The 15,508-nt window shown below is 35.9% G+C and overlaps 1 protein-coding gene across 1 annotated transcript; it reads right to left on the bottom strand.

The window, feature by feature from the left end:
• Positions 1–1,900: 1,900 nt before the first annotated feature.
• LOC104586437 (stem-specific protein TSJT1-like) lies at positions 1,901–3,500 on the bottom strand. The gene is made up of 4 exons (XM_010243680.3): positions 3,202–3,500; positions 2,842–3,082; positions 2,638–2,758; positions 1,901–2,428 (listed from the first exon to the last, which is right to left on the bottom strand). The coding sequence occupies exons 1-4, from the start codon at positions 3,411–3,413 to the stop codon at positions 2,238–2,240; spliced, it is 765 nt and encodes a 254-aa protein (XP_010241982.1). The 5' UTR covers positions 3,414–3,500; the 3' UTR covers positions 1,901–2,237.
• Positions 3,501–15,508: the final 12,008 nt, after the last annotated feature.

The following is a 15,508-nucleotide window of genomic DNA, read 5'->3' as shown; positions in this document are numbered from 1 at the left end:
CAGTCATACATAGGGAACATCTCATCCTCCTATATAGTATTATGCACGGGGCGATGTTTACAATGCATAGAGGTAATGTATTGTGGATTGATGTGGACAGAGTTCTTATGAGAGGAGATCCGGAGTATATATATAGGTCAACATGACCAATCCATATTGATAAATAAACCATGGCCCCAAAGGCCCAAACCACAAACTGGTGAGGGCCATCAGTTTGACAGGGCAATTCAATCTTGATTCAAATACATTGGTGGCACATGTTAAAGGCAATCCAACACTCTAGATTCTAGGCAAGAAACTCCTCACGAGGGAAGAGAAACTGAGCATCTGGGCATGTACATTTTCGTCTTCTTGTGACTAGTATACAAGGCAACTGAGCAAAATCCAATTATCCATAGAGGGTGCTCTCATGCATGTAGGAAGTAGCCGACATGGATTAATGGATACCTAAACCTTTTTTTTTTTTTCTTTTTGGAGTTTCATCAAGGAAAACGACGAAAGATTTTAAACCAAAATGAAGCCTATGGTTATTTGATTATTGACCGGAGGCGGAGGGTTCCGATCATTTAAGCCCATGCTCTTGAGTCTTGCCTTGCTAGTGAAGTGAAGGCCACTTTATTATTAGTTTACTTTTCTGGATTCCCTTGTATTTTTTAAAAGTTGCTTTTGCCAAATGAAATGAAGCTCCCTTCGCAAGCTTAAGCTTAAACTTAAAGTTTTATTTTGTCTCTCTTCGTCCTGTGATGTGGGGGTTAATTGGTTAAAATTCTTTTTAGTATCATATTCGTTAAAATTCTTTTTAATGTACCGAGTTCAAATCAACCCCTATAAGATAGTTTCCCACAATATTCCAGAGCATATTTTTGTCGTGTATTGAGAATATCTCCTGATGATAATAACAGAAGTGATGAGGCATCTTGTAGGGGGCTGATTTCAACTCCTAGTGTACCGCTTAAGCCTCAATGAACATGAGATAAAGCTGTTGGGGGGCCAGCAGCATACTCTCTTTGGACGGGACACATCCACCTATTCACGCTCATATCTTTCTTTTTGATTAAAATAAAGTAAAACAAAATTATTAATTTACTCACTCTCATGGTAACGTGGCATATGAAATTTTATTGATTACTTTATGCCATGGTGCTAGGTCTTTAGTGTAGGAGATTTAGATACACGGCGTGAGTGAAAATATAACTATATGTTCATTGGTCTTATCTGCAGATATAATCATATAAACTTTTAAAATTTATATATTGTATATTCATTTCATTTTCACACAAGTTGGTTTGAATGCTATGCTTTTACTTAATAGTCTTAGATTCAAGTCTCATACAACTGATTTTTAATTAATTTTGTTTATTTTTTGTTAGAACAAATTAGGAATACAGTGTCAAAGTTTACATATATTTAGTTCATTTTATTAATGATATAAAATATTTTAATCATTTTTAAGTTTAAATTATTTATACTATCATATCCAAATGCAATCTGATGGTTTCAAATTTGAACATAAACGAGTATATACTATTCAATTCGATCCATTTGCAGTCCTAAATGAACCTTTTTTGTTTGGGCATAACATCTTCAAAGCTTAATTTGAAGGCTAATTTCCTTCCCTTACTCCTCGTATGGGGAATTCCAAATCAGACAGAATAAGAAATTTCTGGAGTTGTGTGGAACTTTGGATCTCTGTTTGGGACCCTTACGCTTTGGAAAGAGAGAGAAGAGATAATTACGAAAATTATGTTATTTTGGTTCACCATATCATATTATGTAGAGTCATTGAGACAGAGGAGATGGGGAATTCCAAATCAGACAGAATAAGTAGTTTCTGGAGTTGTGTGGAACTTTGGATCTCTGTTTGGGACCCTTATCCTTTGGAAAGAGAGAGAAGAGATAATTACGAAAATTATGTTATTTTGGTTCACCATATCATAATATGTACAGTCATCGAGACAGAGGAGATGGGGATACAGTGATACAGACATACAGCAGCCATGATATACATGCATAATCTTAGGGAGGGACCCACGTGGAACCTAGAGATCAGTAATCCAGACTCGAGAGGAAGAAAAGAAAAGAAAACAAAAACAGAACGATGTAGAAAGAAAAGAAAGTAAAAGGAAAAGGGTGTTTGGTGGGGGCCAGAGTGAGTGTGTGTTATATTGATCACATTTTGCACCAAGCCACCAACACAACACACTCGGCCTTCTCTTCTGTTTGTCTTGGTTGATATTTTAATTCGAATCCCATGTCATCCAGTTGGTCTCGCTTCCGACACGTGGCATGCTGTGGATCCTCGAGTACGCATCAACCTTGAAATTGGCCCCACACATCACCCCTTCACTATCAACCCTGGGCATCGCCTTCACCTTGTTCATCGGATGTTCGAAGCTCATCAGTCCTCCTTCGCTGTGGAACATGAACCCTGCACCACCACCACCAAACCCTTACGTCATAAATCATAAATCATAATTAGGTCCCATACACTCTCTGAGCCCTTTATTTCTGTCCTACGCTACTACTGTGCACGTAGGTTGTACACATTTCTAATTAATTAATTAATTTTGTAAAGAAAGGTTAGATGTGATTTGTTGTGGGCCATGATTTTTAATCACCAAAATGCCCCTTACGTACCAGTAGGAAATGGCGCAAAGGATTTTGCGCAGCTTCCTTTTATGACCTCCAACTCGTCGGAAATTACCACCGACCCGTCCGCTGCAATGCCCCAGTATAGTTTAACCCCTCCATCGGAACCCTGCCAAACCCAAACCAATTAAACCACCATGGAGAGAGAGAGAGAGAGAAACAGACGACAGACACGGTGGCCGGTGGGCGTACCAATGCAGCAAAGACGGTACCGGCCTTGCTATCGTAGATGACAAAAGCGAAGCTGCCTTCGAGATCCTTGACGACCTGGTCAGCCGGGTAAGGCCCACGGTCCCGGAGAGTACGGTAGGCCTCGATCACGAAGGTGGCCTCGTTGGTGTTCTTCGACAGACCATATTGCCTGATCAGGGTGCATAAGTTGTTCAAGCTCCCCAGAAACAGGCAGTATATGTCATCAAACCCACAGAACAACCTGCAATTTTCAACAGATTAAAAAAAAAAAAAAACCCTCATTTTTTAGTCATTAGTCCTGATCTAAAGAGTTGAGAACCAGAACCCATCAGGCATCAGCCGGAGACGTGGCGTCGTTACCTCTGGTGAATGGAGTAGGAGCGTTCGGGGCGAGCGTAAGCCAGCACCGCCGCGTTAGCAAAGCTCATGGAGAAATTGTTATAGGGATGAGAAGAGAGGAACTCCCTCAGAGTCTCTTCCGGTGTCTTTGGCTTTCTACTCACCCTCGATGAGGCAGGGCTATTCAGCTCCTGCGGAGGATGAGCGAACGCCTTATGAAATATAGCCAACATTCTTCTTCTTCTTCTTCTCTTCTGTATTTCTTGTTTCTTCTCCTGAGAGAAACCGAGAAAGCAAAGCAAAGCAATGAAGATTGAAGAGAAGGATGTGTTTGGTATAAATAGGACTCAGACCATAGACGGAGGCCGCGCAAGCTGCCAAGCTGTACTGGTTATGGTATGCCCAAGTTATCTGAGCTTAGTCACTATTCCTAGATCCTCGTGCTGTAGGGGATAAGGTTCCTTTTTTTTTTTAATCCATCGTTTCTACTAGCGTAGTCCGTAGACCCCACAAGGATCTTCTGATCTTGGTTGATTTGGAATCTTACAGGCTACGATACAGTGTGTAGGATGTTTCTGTAACTCAGATTCCTAATCCAGAAAACACTGGATAATAATTAGGTGTCCAAACCTTATCCAGAATGGAGACCGTGACAACGCGCCGAGTCAGCAAGCCCCTTTACTCAACGCGACTCGCGGTAGGTTAGAGTTAGGATAATCTGTGGATGGAATTTGGGAGTACGGTATGGTCGGGCCGCGGTTATTTACTTACTTGACAATCAATAGCCACGTCAGATCTGACATTACCACGTGACCGAGAAAATAATCTCTATCATGTTCTTTTCCCCTTATTAATTTGTGATAATTAGGGCTTTCTTTTCTTCGGTGGCTCGTACTTTACACGTCATTACCGATTAAATTGTTGTTCATTAGCCACGTGGCCCAAGATATTTCTATGGGCCAAGTCCAATAATGTCTATCAGATGTGATGTGATGGAAAATTGGAAACGATGAAATGGATTGTATTTTGTACGCCGCATAAGACACGATCGAGATCGTAAAGCCGTTCGTGGGCCATGTTTAAGATGAGTTAGTGGAGTGGGAGTCACGTTTGGGGCTCATTTATCCAACGGTTGAGGTTTGTTTTTCCTGGAAAAAAGTGAAAGTAAGGGGCATAAGGCGGAAAAAAATTCATACACCTGAAATTGCGCCAACTGTATTCAGCTTCCTCCTGTCGAAGTGTTGATAGTTTGTGGCTTCTTAAAACGGTTTGCCCGGTACGATGGGTCCATCCAAAAAGTAAAGCAGCATGGTAAAACGGGTCGCTCTCAGTAGTGTGGACTGTGGATCCACGTCATATCCATTTACATAATCGGGCCGGTTAAATATTTGTCTTCTACCCGGCGGTGAATAGGGATGCAAGTTGGGCGGGTTGGGCCGCGTTTATGGTCAATCCAGGCCCAGCCCTAAATTTTGGGCTTAATGCCCAAGCCCAGCCCGAGCCCGAGGTCAAGCCCAATTTTTCTAACTTGTGCCCAGCCCGCCCTGTAATTTGATGCATCTAAGTTGGACTCAGGCCTGGGCCGGGTTCGGGTTGGTATATATATGCATTTATGCAAATATATATACATATATTTATGTATGTATGTAAATATGTATGTAAAATATCTATACAAAAGTTATATTTATACTACTTTTAAAAGTACGAATGACCTCAAGAATATTTCTGAATTTTCTAAGGATATCAAAAGTTATATCAATTCTCTCTCATTAAATCCAAATTTAAGTTATTAACTTGCATTTATGTTCATTGAACGATATATTTAAATCATTTTTTGTTTCTTCTCATCATTAAGTTCTATTAATTAAATCCATACTCAATAAATTAATAATTCCAATAACATAAAAGCTTATACTTTTAAAATCTACCCATTAAAAATAGTGTTTTCATCTAGGTGGTGATAAGAAATTAAATCATTTTGGGTTAAATGGGTTAATCCATGTTGCCATGATTAAATAATAAAATTATAAATAGATAAAATGAAAAAATAGAAATTAAAAAAAAATTGGAAACATTTTTAACATACATATTAAATAATAATAAGTATGATAAATAAGAAATGTTTTTATTAATGATGGAAACGGAATGTAAATTTTAAAACCAATTGGAAATAAAAATATTTTCCTATTCTCTCTAATTAAATCCTATATTTAAGATATATTTTTCTCATCCTTAAATTCTTGTAGTTAAATCTACAATATTAATTTTAATAATATAAAAATAAATATTTTAAAAAGTAATTTGAAAACAAAACCACTTTCTTCCCTCCCGGTAGTGGGTAAGCAATTCGACCATTTGGGGTCAAATGGATTAATAAATAATGTCATAATTAAATAATAAAAATTAAAATAAATAACTATAAAATGTAAGAAGTATTTTTATTAATGATGACAACGGAATGCCAAACTCAAAATTTACCTAGAAATGAAATGATGTCATAGTCAAATAATAAAGTTTTTAATAATAAAAAATACAAAGAATCACAAAAAAAAAAGATAGAGAAAAATTTGAGTACATATCTATGTTATATATTTATAAAAAATAAAATATTGGGTACATCTCTAATATTGTGCATTCATTATATTGAATAAAAATAAGTTTTATACATAAGAAATAATTTTATCAATGATGGAAATGTAATACAAAATTTAATGTTAACCTAGAAATCAAACAATTTTTTTTAGATGGTGGGTTAGTGGTTTGAGTCAAATAATACTATAAACAAACAATTAAGTGTGATAAATAAAAAATATTTTATATAATGTAAATGAAATATATAATTTAAAGGTAAAATTATAGTCAAAGTTGGTTGTACATTTAAAAGTTGGTCCAGAAACCAACAAAACTCTGACAACCATCTCTACATTTCAAATTATAAAAATCTCCGCCATGTCATTGGAGGCTTATGTGGTTGTTGCCAACATAGGACTCTTAGTCCATGTTGGACACAACAAAAAACCTAAATCGAAAATAGGTTAATAGGTTTTAAGTTTCCCTCTCAATCCCTTTGTCTCTCGATCTCCCTCCCTTTTCTCTCACTCTCACAGTCATCTCTCGATATACCACTCCCTCTGTCTCTCCCACTCTCTCAGCTTAGATCTATAGCCAAATCAAAATCTCTCTCTCTCTCTCTCTCTCTCTTTCTTGTTCTCCCTTAATCTTTCTCATTCTTCTTCTTCACTCTTTCTCTCGGTCAATATATCCTTATTCCTCAATCTCTATCATTCTCCAGTTGGTGTAAATTTCATAACTAAGAGCTTCTTGTGAATTTTTATTAAATTGGTGTAAAAGTTTTTTAACCATACCAATTTGGTTTCATGTTCGATAGAAATTAAGGGAGAATGAGAGATCGACTGAGAAAGAGAACGAGAAAGATTAAGGGAAAACAATAAATAGAGAGAGAGAAGAGAGAGAATGAGAGAAATTGATATAGAGAATGTAAATACAGAAGCCAAAAACCATTTTTATTTATTTTCAAATCACATAGTTGTTGTGCAGATAAAGATGACTGTGTTTGTGAGAGAGAGAAACTAAAAACCTTTTTTTTTTTTCAATCACCCAATATTAAAGGGCAATTTCAATATAAGCTTTTTGTTGTGTCCAACATGGATTAAGAGTCCCATGTTATAGCCACATAAGCCTCCAATGACATGGCGAGGGTTTTTATAATTTGATATGTAGAGCCGGTTGTCAGAGTTTTGTTGGTTTATAGACCAACTTGTAGCCTGATTTTAAATGTACAACCGGCTCCAACTATAATTTTTCCTAATTTAAAATTAATCCAAAAGCAAAGTTATTTTCTTATCTAGATGTGGGTTAGTGATCCAACCTTTCAAAAAAACCCATGATGTCATAATTAAATAATAAATATTTGAGTTTATCTTTAATCATATTGTTAATTTTGTTAATTTTCAATTTCTATCTTAACTATGATATATCTAAAATTCAAGTAATTAATATAAAGAAAAAATTCTCACGTGCAACGCATGTGCTTAATTACTAGTATACAAATATATATGTATATACATGTAAATATGTATGCAACATTTACATACATACACATATATGTATAGATGTATATAATTGGGTCGGGTCGGGTGGGATTCGGGCTACCTAAGGGTTAGGCCTGAGTCTGGCCCAAAAAATAAAAAAGCCTGACTTCTTGAGTCCGAACCCAGCCCGAGGACCGAAAATCCAAGTCCAATCTGTATAAATTTCTGGATTGAACCGGTTTGAGCTCGGGCTGGGCCCGTCCAAGTTGCACCCCTATCGGTGAATGGGCATTCAAGAATACGGGCTCTTTCCTCGCACTCACCTCATATCAAATTGTAATCGTGCACTGGTAACATCTTCCATGAGTTGAAAACATATAAATACAAAAAGATATTCTCAATGTGCTCTGAAATTGGTGTGAGTAGGATTTTGTGAAGAAACCCAAATTCTAATTTTAGGGTTTAGATATTTATGGATTTAGTCTAAATTTTTAGGGTTTAAACTTTAGGGTTAGGGGTTTATAGTTTAAATATGAAAATCAAGAGGTGGTCAGACAGCTTTTATATGGTAGGAACCAAGTATTGCCTATAGAACGGAGCATAAAATAAAATGCATATATATATGGTGAGATGATGCATACGTGGTAAAGGATAAAGGATAATGCATACCTGGTAAGATGTATAAAATGTCCAAATTATGATTCTATCCCTGTTGTTGTCGGATTCAAGTCGGGTTTAGTTATAGAAAACAATTTTTTGTGAACCAAATACGGGTATGAGTTAGGTTGAAAATCAGGTGAGCGGGGCCCACTGCATTTTTCTGGATGCCTTACTACAAATGAATCGAATTCAAATTGAAAATTGCTATTGGTTACAAGGGTTAAAGTATCGATATGTATCGACTCGTATTGATTGATATGTATCATTCTAGAACTTCTTTGATATTACCCCTACAGTAGGTGTATTGTGATCTGACCGATTCAGAGGTGGAGGAACTTTAAATCGCTCCTCTGAATCGATTTTCAAAAAAAATAAAAAAAAAGTATCGATTCGTCCGATACACTTCTACTTGTATATGGGACGTGTCAATATTTTGAAACTTGATTGGCTAGTTTTAGAAAACTAGGACATGGCTAAATTCAAATTCTATCCATTAATATTCAATTCCAAAAACAATTTCAATCTGACGGGTTTAGATGGAATAGGGCCTGATATTGCATTTTGTTAGTATATTAAACAAATAACAAACTTTAATAATATATTTTATCAATAGAATGATTATGATTTGAGCATTAATACAGCTTTGACTATAAGGTCGAAAAACATGATATCCGAAAAACTTATAAGCAATAAATGGTAATCACACCAATCATGTGGATTTTTGTCAAAATTCACATCAGATTTGATGGGTGAAAGCGTTTCTGGTTAAAGCCTTTATTGGCATTATAGATTTTTCATATATGGCTTTAAACAGAATTAAATGGTGAAACAAGAATGGTGTAGCAGATCCCATATAATTAAAATAAGGTCAGGATGATGATGATAACGATAATTAATTAATAACATGAACTAAAGAGTTCTTTGATATGATATATCATAAATAAAATGGTCTAAAATTTAATTCCATGAGACTTGAACTTATTGATTAAAATGCAGCATTGGGACCGACTTTACCAACAAAAGATACATTATTTTATCCCAAAAAGAAAAAAAAAAAAAAAACTAGAAACGGATGAGATAGTGATGCTATCATGATCAGCATAATTGAATTGAATTTTTAAATTCAAAATTTGAACAAGTGGATGCCATTTTTAAGCCCTGTAAAAGAAGAGAAGAAAAAGAAGGCTAAAGGTGGACGATTGGGAAAACAAGACCTGGTTTTGAATCATCGGACCCCAACATCAGATGGGCTGTATTTGGAGATGGGTACATAAAAATTGAAAACTCAAGCCCATTAAGTCTTAGTGGGGACCCGATCAATGGTTGGCCCTGCTTCTTGGTACAGGTGGCAAGCGTTGGTAAAGGATTAGGATTTAAGGAGCTAGTGACGAATGGGTTCCACACTTCCCATCTAATGATGTTGTAAAACCTATATACAGTTTTACTAGTTACGAGGCTTCAGATTGTTAAGGCAGGCTGGGTCTCCCTGATCTACCCCACCAACCAGTAACCACCACCCCAATTTTGTTGATTGGGTTGGCAACATTTGCTCCGCCCACAAGAATTTCAATTCTGTGGGCTAATTGATAAGATGATTTTTCTTTTTCTTTTTCTTTTCTATGCATTATTTATTTACTAATTGATATATAGAGATGAGGATAAAGTTAAGGACCATTCGTTGTTATTGAATTTACCTTTGCAAAACCCAGAATTGAGAATCATTTAGGGCTGGCTCACGGGATTGGTATTGTCTTGCAATGGGATTATGAAGTTTCCGTGATTGCACCACATCACATCTAGCGAAATATAATCCAAGGTCATTAATGAGAAGAGAACAAAAGAAGCATGTAACGAAGATGAGATTGTTTTAGGTAAGGATAAGAAGAGAAAGGCCTAGAGAAAAATGAATGCAGTCAAATGAGATTACTTGGTCATACGGGAAATGGGTGGTCATTGGTGCAAGTAGAAGACTCCACGATAAACATGTCCACCAAGGACACCTGACCTGATTACAATTTGACAAACTGTGCTGTGTGCATGAGTCCTGTATCCAACCCCACATAATTGGATTGGAATTCATTTAGGCTGTTGTATTCGGTTTGGAAGAAACCTAGAAAAATTTCCCCACCTTTTCTTTTAAACCAAACACAGCCTAACAAAAATGGAATATTTTGGTAGCATTTCCCCAAACATCACGGAGTCATAAATGCTTGAATTGCCAATCACCCTATTTTTCCAATTTGTTCCTCAGAGATCGCTCCTCACACCAACCTCACAGCATTCGTGCTGTGGAGTGTGGAGGCACTCTGTACTAAGAGCAAATCGAAATTTTCAATCCGCTACATTAATTATTAACTTTTCTAAGACACATAGATTGAAGAATTTACACAGTATCGGGCCTGGGCCTTCAGGCCCATTCAAATTTTGGCAAATGCCAATTGCCAAACACGAGCCCGACCAAGTTGCAGCACTATCAACGTAGAGAGGGGTATGAAGGAAAGCATGCGAATGTCTCTTTTATGTAGGTAGGAATCTCTGTTCATGTTTTTGCCCTTGACGCATCTTTTCACTTCGGAGCTAATTCCTGGTATAAGGAAAGGCTTATGCAAAATCATCAAACCTTCTACAAGACCATGTTAAGCCAAAAAGAGATGGTCATTTTAGGCCCTAAAGTTTGAAAAGGTTACTTTAGATGTTAATTAAAAAATAAATTTTATTATCCTTCAAGTAAATTACTTCAAGGATTTTATCAAATTAGAGTCATTAAATTAATATTAATTAATTTAATAGTAAATAACTAACAATAATTAAGAGTAAATTCTTACTTAAACACCAACTTGATTAGATTAATTAATAGTAAATCAACAATCACTTAAACTAGTTTACTTAATTTTAGGATTGTCAATGGGTGGGTCTAGGTAGAACCAATTCCAAACTGATTATTAATCACGACAAAATCACAAACCCAACTGTCCTGGTTAATAGTTGGGTTTATTGGGTCTAGAATTGATTATAGTGAAAACTATATTTATTTATTTAAGTAGTAACTTAAAATTTACATTTTGATAATATAACATTAATTAAAATGATAAAAAATACTAAATTATTTATAAATTAATATATTAAACATTTTAAATTAATATTATCTTATTTATTATCTATCAAATTTATCATTTCATTCATAAATGGTTCTAGGTCTGAATCGATTTGGGACAAGCAAAATCTAGAACTGACCCAATTATTAGTCGAGATAAAACCGAGCTAGAACCGTTATAATCAGTATCGATCAGTTCAAGTTTCTTAGAAAGACCCAATCCATTGACAGTCCTACTTAATTTCTTTAATTACATTATTTACTTATCTTAGTTTACTTGATTAACAGTAATTAAATTTACTCAGTTACCCTAATTAGCTTTGATTATTTAAATGCTTAGCTTAATTTACTTAATTGACTTTATCAATTGTTTAATGTATATGGTTGGCTTAATTTATGTAATTATCTTAATTCACTTGATTGCATGGTTTTAAAATCGTTGTTGACCCAAATGGTCGAAACATTTAGACCGAGAACTAATCAACTGTTCGGTTCCATTTTATACTTGGCCTTGAATTTTCTAAAAAGACGTAGGCTTGGTTAGCAAACTGCTAATCTGGATTGTTGAACTGCTAAACTGTTTGACCCAATAAACGTTTCTGGATCATTTTTTATTTTTCAAAACATCACAGGCTAGTCTGTTCAAATTGGGTGGTCGAACCATTAACCTAGAAACCAGTGGCTAAAGTCGTTTCATTTCCATTTTTTGGTCAATTTTTTAAAACCTTACTTAATTGGCTTAATTTACTTATTTAAATTGATTAATTTTGTTTATTGAATTTACTTAATTAATTTAGGCCGCTTGGGGGTTCTTAAGTTAAAAATAAATGCTTATTCAAATAAACATTTATTTGCATTTGGCACCCAATTTTTTCAAGTGCTTATTTTTTCACTTATTTTATTTTGGGTATTTGATAGTCTTTCTCTAATAAGCACTTAAATAAGCATTTGTGACTATTTTGTCTTTCATTTTCTTTCAAATTTTCAAATTGTACCATTTGAAAACACTTTTATAAAAGTACTTTTATGAAATCACTTTTACAAAAGCATTGAGCACTTTTAAGAAAGTACCCTTATGAAAAGTGCTTTCATAAAAAAGTGCTTTCATAAAGTTCAACTAGGGATAATTTTATAAGTGGTATTTTAAAATTCAATTAGGGTTAATTTTGGAAAAAAAATGAATAAGCGCTTATTGTATAAGCACTTAAAAAAAGCTGGAAATTTGGACTTAAAAAATAATCCATTATTTTTAAAATAAATACTTATTTCGAACTTATTTCCCAAATACTAATTAGTGCTTAATGCCCAAATAAACACTTATTTTTAAGCACTCCCAAACATAGCTTTAGTATCCTTAATTAATTTAATTTAGTTATGCAATTGCTTAAATTACATAATTCGCTTATTTTACTTCATTATATTTGTCAGTGTAATCTATTCAATTTACTCAATTTAACTTTATGTCATAGACCCCTAAAGAAATTTATTTAACTATTATTAAAGTGGTATTTTTAAAACTTTAGGGGTTTTTATGGCCTTTACAAACTTAAAGTGTCACATAAGCATACCTTATTAATTATTTTATTGATTGTTTAATGGTAGTCACACTCAAAATCTATTTTATCAAGGCTTGAGATGTGAACTGTAGATGTAAATATTAAACAAAACATTCAATGAAAACCAAATGGCCACGGCCGCCTTAAAAAAAAAAAGGCCACGGCCTACGGGTTGACTAGTTAAAAAAAACATTGAGCTTTTACATGAAAATCTGAGTAGTTTGAAGCTATTTTGGCAGATATATGTCTTTCCGAGCGAAAATAAAACACAAAAGATGCAAAAAATTTTATTTGGAGTTTTCCGAAATCAGCCCAAAATAGGTTTCTTGTATCTTTTCAGCATTCCGACTTTTGGCAGCTAGATTTTCTGCGAACCAAACGAGAATAGATCGAAAATCGATATATCCGGCTTGTAAATAGCCGAAATACCGCGCAGAAAAACCCACCAAATGGGCCCGTGGTCTAGATGATGGGGGTACATGTGACTGAGCCGAGAAACTCTTGCCTGATCAACAAGCAACAACTGGGTAACAGACTAATAGGCACGTGTAGCACACCAATGGTGCAATAGCATATGACCTGGGTTGGTCCAATAGCATGGGCTCTCCCTCCTCTCTGGAACGGGACATGTGGATCATGCCAACTCTCCCACCACACGAGAGCTCGATCAATACCCCTTGAGAAGGTGACATGTGGCCTATAAACTAGAGTTGTAGCTAGAGCTGGCAATTGGTAGGGGTGAGTAAGAAAAACTGAAAAACTAAACCGATCAAAACCAAATCAAAAATTCGATTAATCAAATTGGTTGGTTTGGTATTTTAAAAAACCGAAGGTACTGGTTCGGTTTTGGTTAACCAAAATAGAAAATCGACAGTTAAGCGAACTGATCGGTATACATAATTTATATATTTTATGTATATTATGTATATTTTATATTTTCTATACATTATAAATCAATAAATATGCATTATATATAAATATATATATATATTTATAATATATAGTATATTATTTATTATTTAAAATATAACATTATATATATATTTCTAGTGTTTTATTATATATTTATATATTTTTATAATATATATATTGTAAATAATAAAAATCGACGAACTGAAGCGATGGTTAACCAAACCGGTCAACCGGTTAATCGATCGATTTCGGTTCGGTTTTGGTTATTGGTTTTCCAAAAACCAGTAGCCCCAATTCATAAGCCCACGGTTTGGTAAACGAACCATGAGCACCCCTAGAAATTGGGTTGGGTGGGTCGGATTTGGGTTAGGTCAAGGCACTTCAGGTTGGGTCAGCAAATTCTAGATCCTAACCCTAAACGTTTGGGTACAGGTTGACCCACGAGTCAGTTCAGGTCATTCCTAAAAATAACTGACATTTTAAAAATAAATAAAAAATATGTGAAAAAAGGCCAAAATTAAAGGAATTATCCTTAAATTTCCAAATATAAAATAAAAAACTTAAACTTTCAACAATTCAAAGAGCAAACAATAAAGAGTAAATACTAATTAAATAGTAAATATTAAAAAGAAGAAACTTCTATCAAGTAACAATAATACCTAAATAGTCTCAATTAGACTTGACAATCAGATCAGTAGGTTGACCACCCATTACCTAACCCAATTTTTTCCGGATTGGGTCGGGTCATTCTCTACAAAACGTCTATACATGGGCTCACCACCCAGAGTAACACTCTTACGTAATCCACCATTCTAGCTCTCTAGTGACTAGTGCTCTTCTATTCTCTTGCTCTCACTGCATTATTACTCTATAGTTCATGTTCATCTCACCGGTTCAACTCAGATTCATTGACCTCCTCTGTTACGAACTTGAGCGTCAAAGAACTTCTCTCTCGAGGCCTCTGACCATCCTTGTGTTCGCAGGTCGCTAGTAGCTCTTGGGCATATGAGATCGTCATCTCTTCAGCTCTTCACATTTGTTGCAGTTCGTACAGCAACAAATATGATTATCAATTCTCCTCCAATGATTTTAGCGTTTAAGAAGATGGTATATTAAACGAATGAAACATAAAGCAATAGTATAACTCTTCCTTTGGACATAGGACCAACCCACATTTGCTGAACAAGCATAAAAGGTAGCTTATGATGTGTAATCCGGTCGGTCCTAGTTGTCGGTAATCTTGTCTTTGACGGAATTGAAGATGACTGAAACAAGGAAGAAATTGAGATTTTCGGGGAGAAACCCGGTAAGAACATTCCAAAGCTCAAGTTAGTGCTTTTGAGAAGGCAAGGGAAAATAATGGATTTCAAGACCAGAAGGCACAAAAATCACATACCTCCTTCTTTGGGGGAAGGGGGCCTTTTATAATCACCCTGGTACACTCACTCCCATACCTCTGTTAGATCGGGTATCATCACCTCTGCCAAATCGGGTGTCATCACCTCTGCCAGATGCCAGATTGGGTGTCAGCCGCCACTGCCTTCCCTGTCAGGGCCGTCTCTGCAACGACTTGAGATGGCGGTAGCAGGTGGCCGTTGGAGTGCGGCTGTCATGTGTCAGACCCCTAATCAGTCAGGGGCGCCGCCTCAGAATACAAACTTCTTTGGTGTCAGGTACGGTTGTTCAGCCATGCGACCTGAAGCCGAAGTGCCTGAGTGGTGCACGAGGTGAAGTCTTGAGTTCGGATAGAAGTGTGGCCCGAACTGCCCCGAGGTGGGTCAGCTTGTGTTTTTGCCTTTTGCGCTCCTTGTAAGGCTCAGGGCCTCTAAGGGAGAGCTCGGGGCTCATTTTCTTGGAGCTCGGGTCGTGGACACATTGTTGTGCCGAGCTAGTACTCATGCCAGGTCACTCTCAGTTGCTTCTACGTATCGCACGACCAAAGAGTCAGGCCAAATCTCCCTCCATCAGTAGCTTTTGTGGAAAGTCGAACTTGTTATGCCCGTTAAAGCCGCTTTCAGAGATGCTACTTATATTTGGAGCTTCAAAACGGGCAA

Source organism: Nelumbo nucifera, chromosome 1 (genome assembly GCF_055504915.1).
Source record: "Nelumbo nucifera cultivar China Antique chromosome 1, China Antique-T2T, whole genome shotgun sequence".
In the NCBI taxonomy this organism is placed as follows: Eukaryota; Viridiplantae; Streptophyta; class Magnoliopsida; order Proteales; family Nelumbonaceae; genus Nelumbo; species Nelumbo nucifera.
This window is presented reverse-complemented; position numbering and strand designations above follow the sequence as displayed.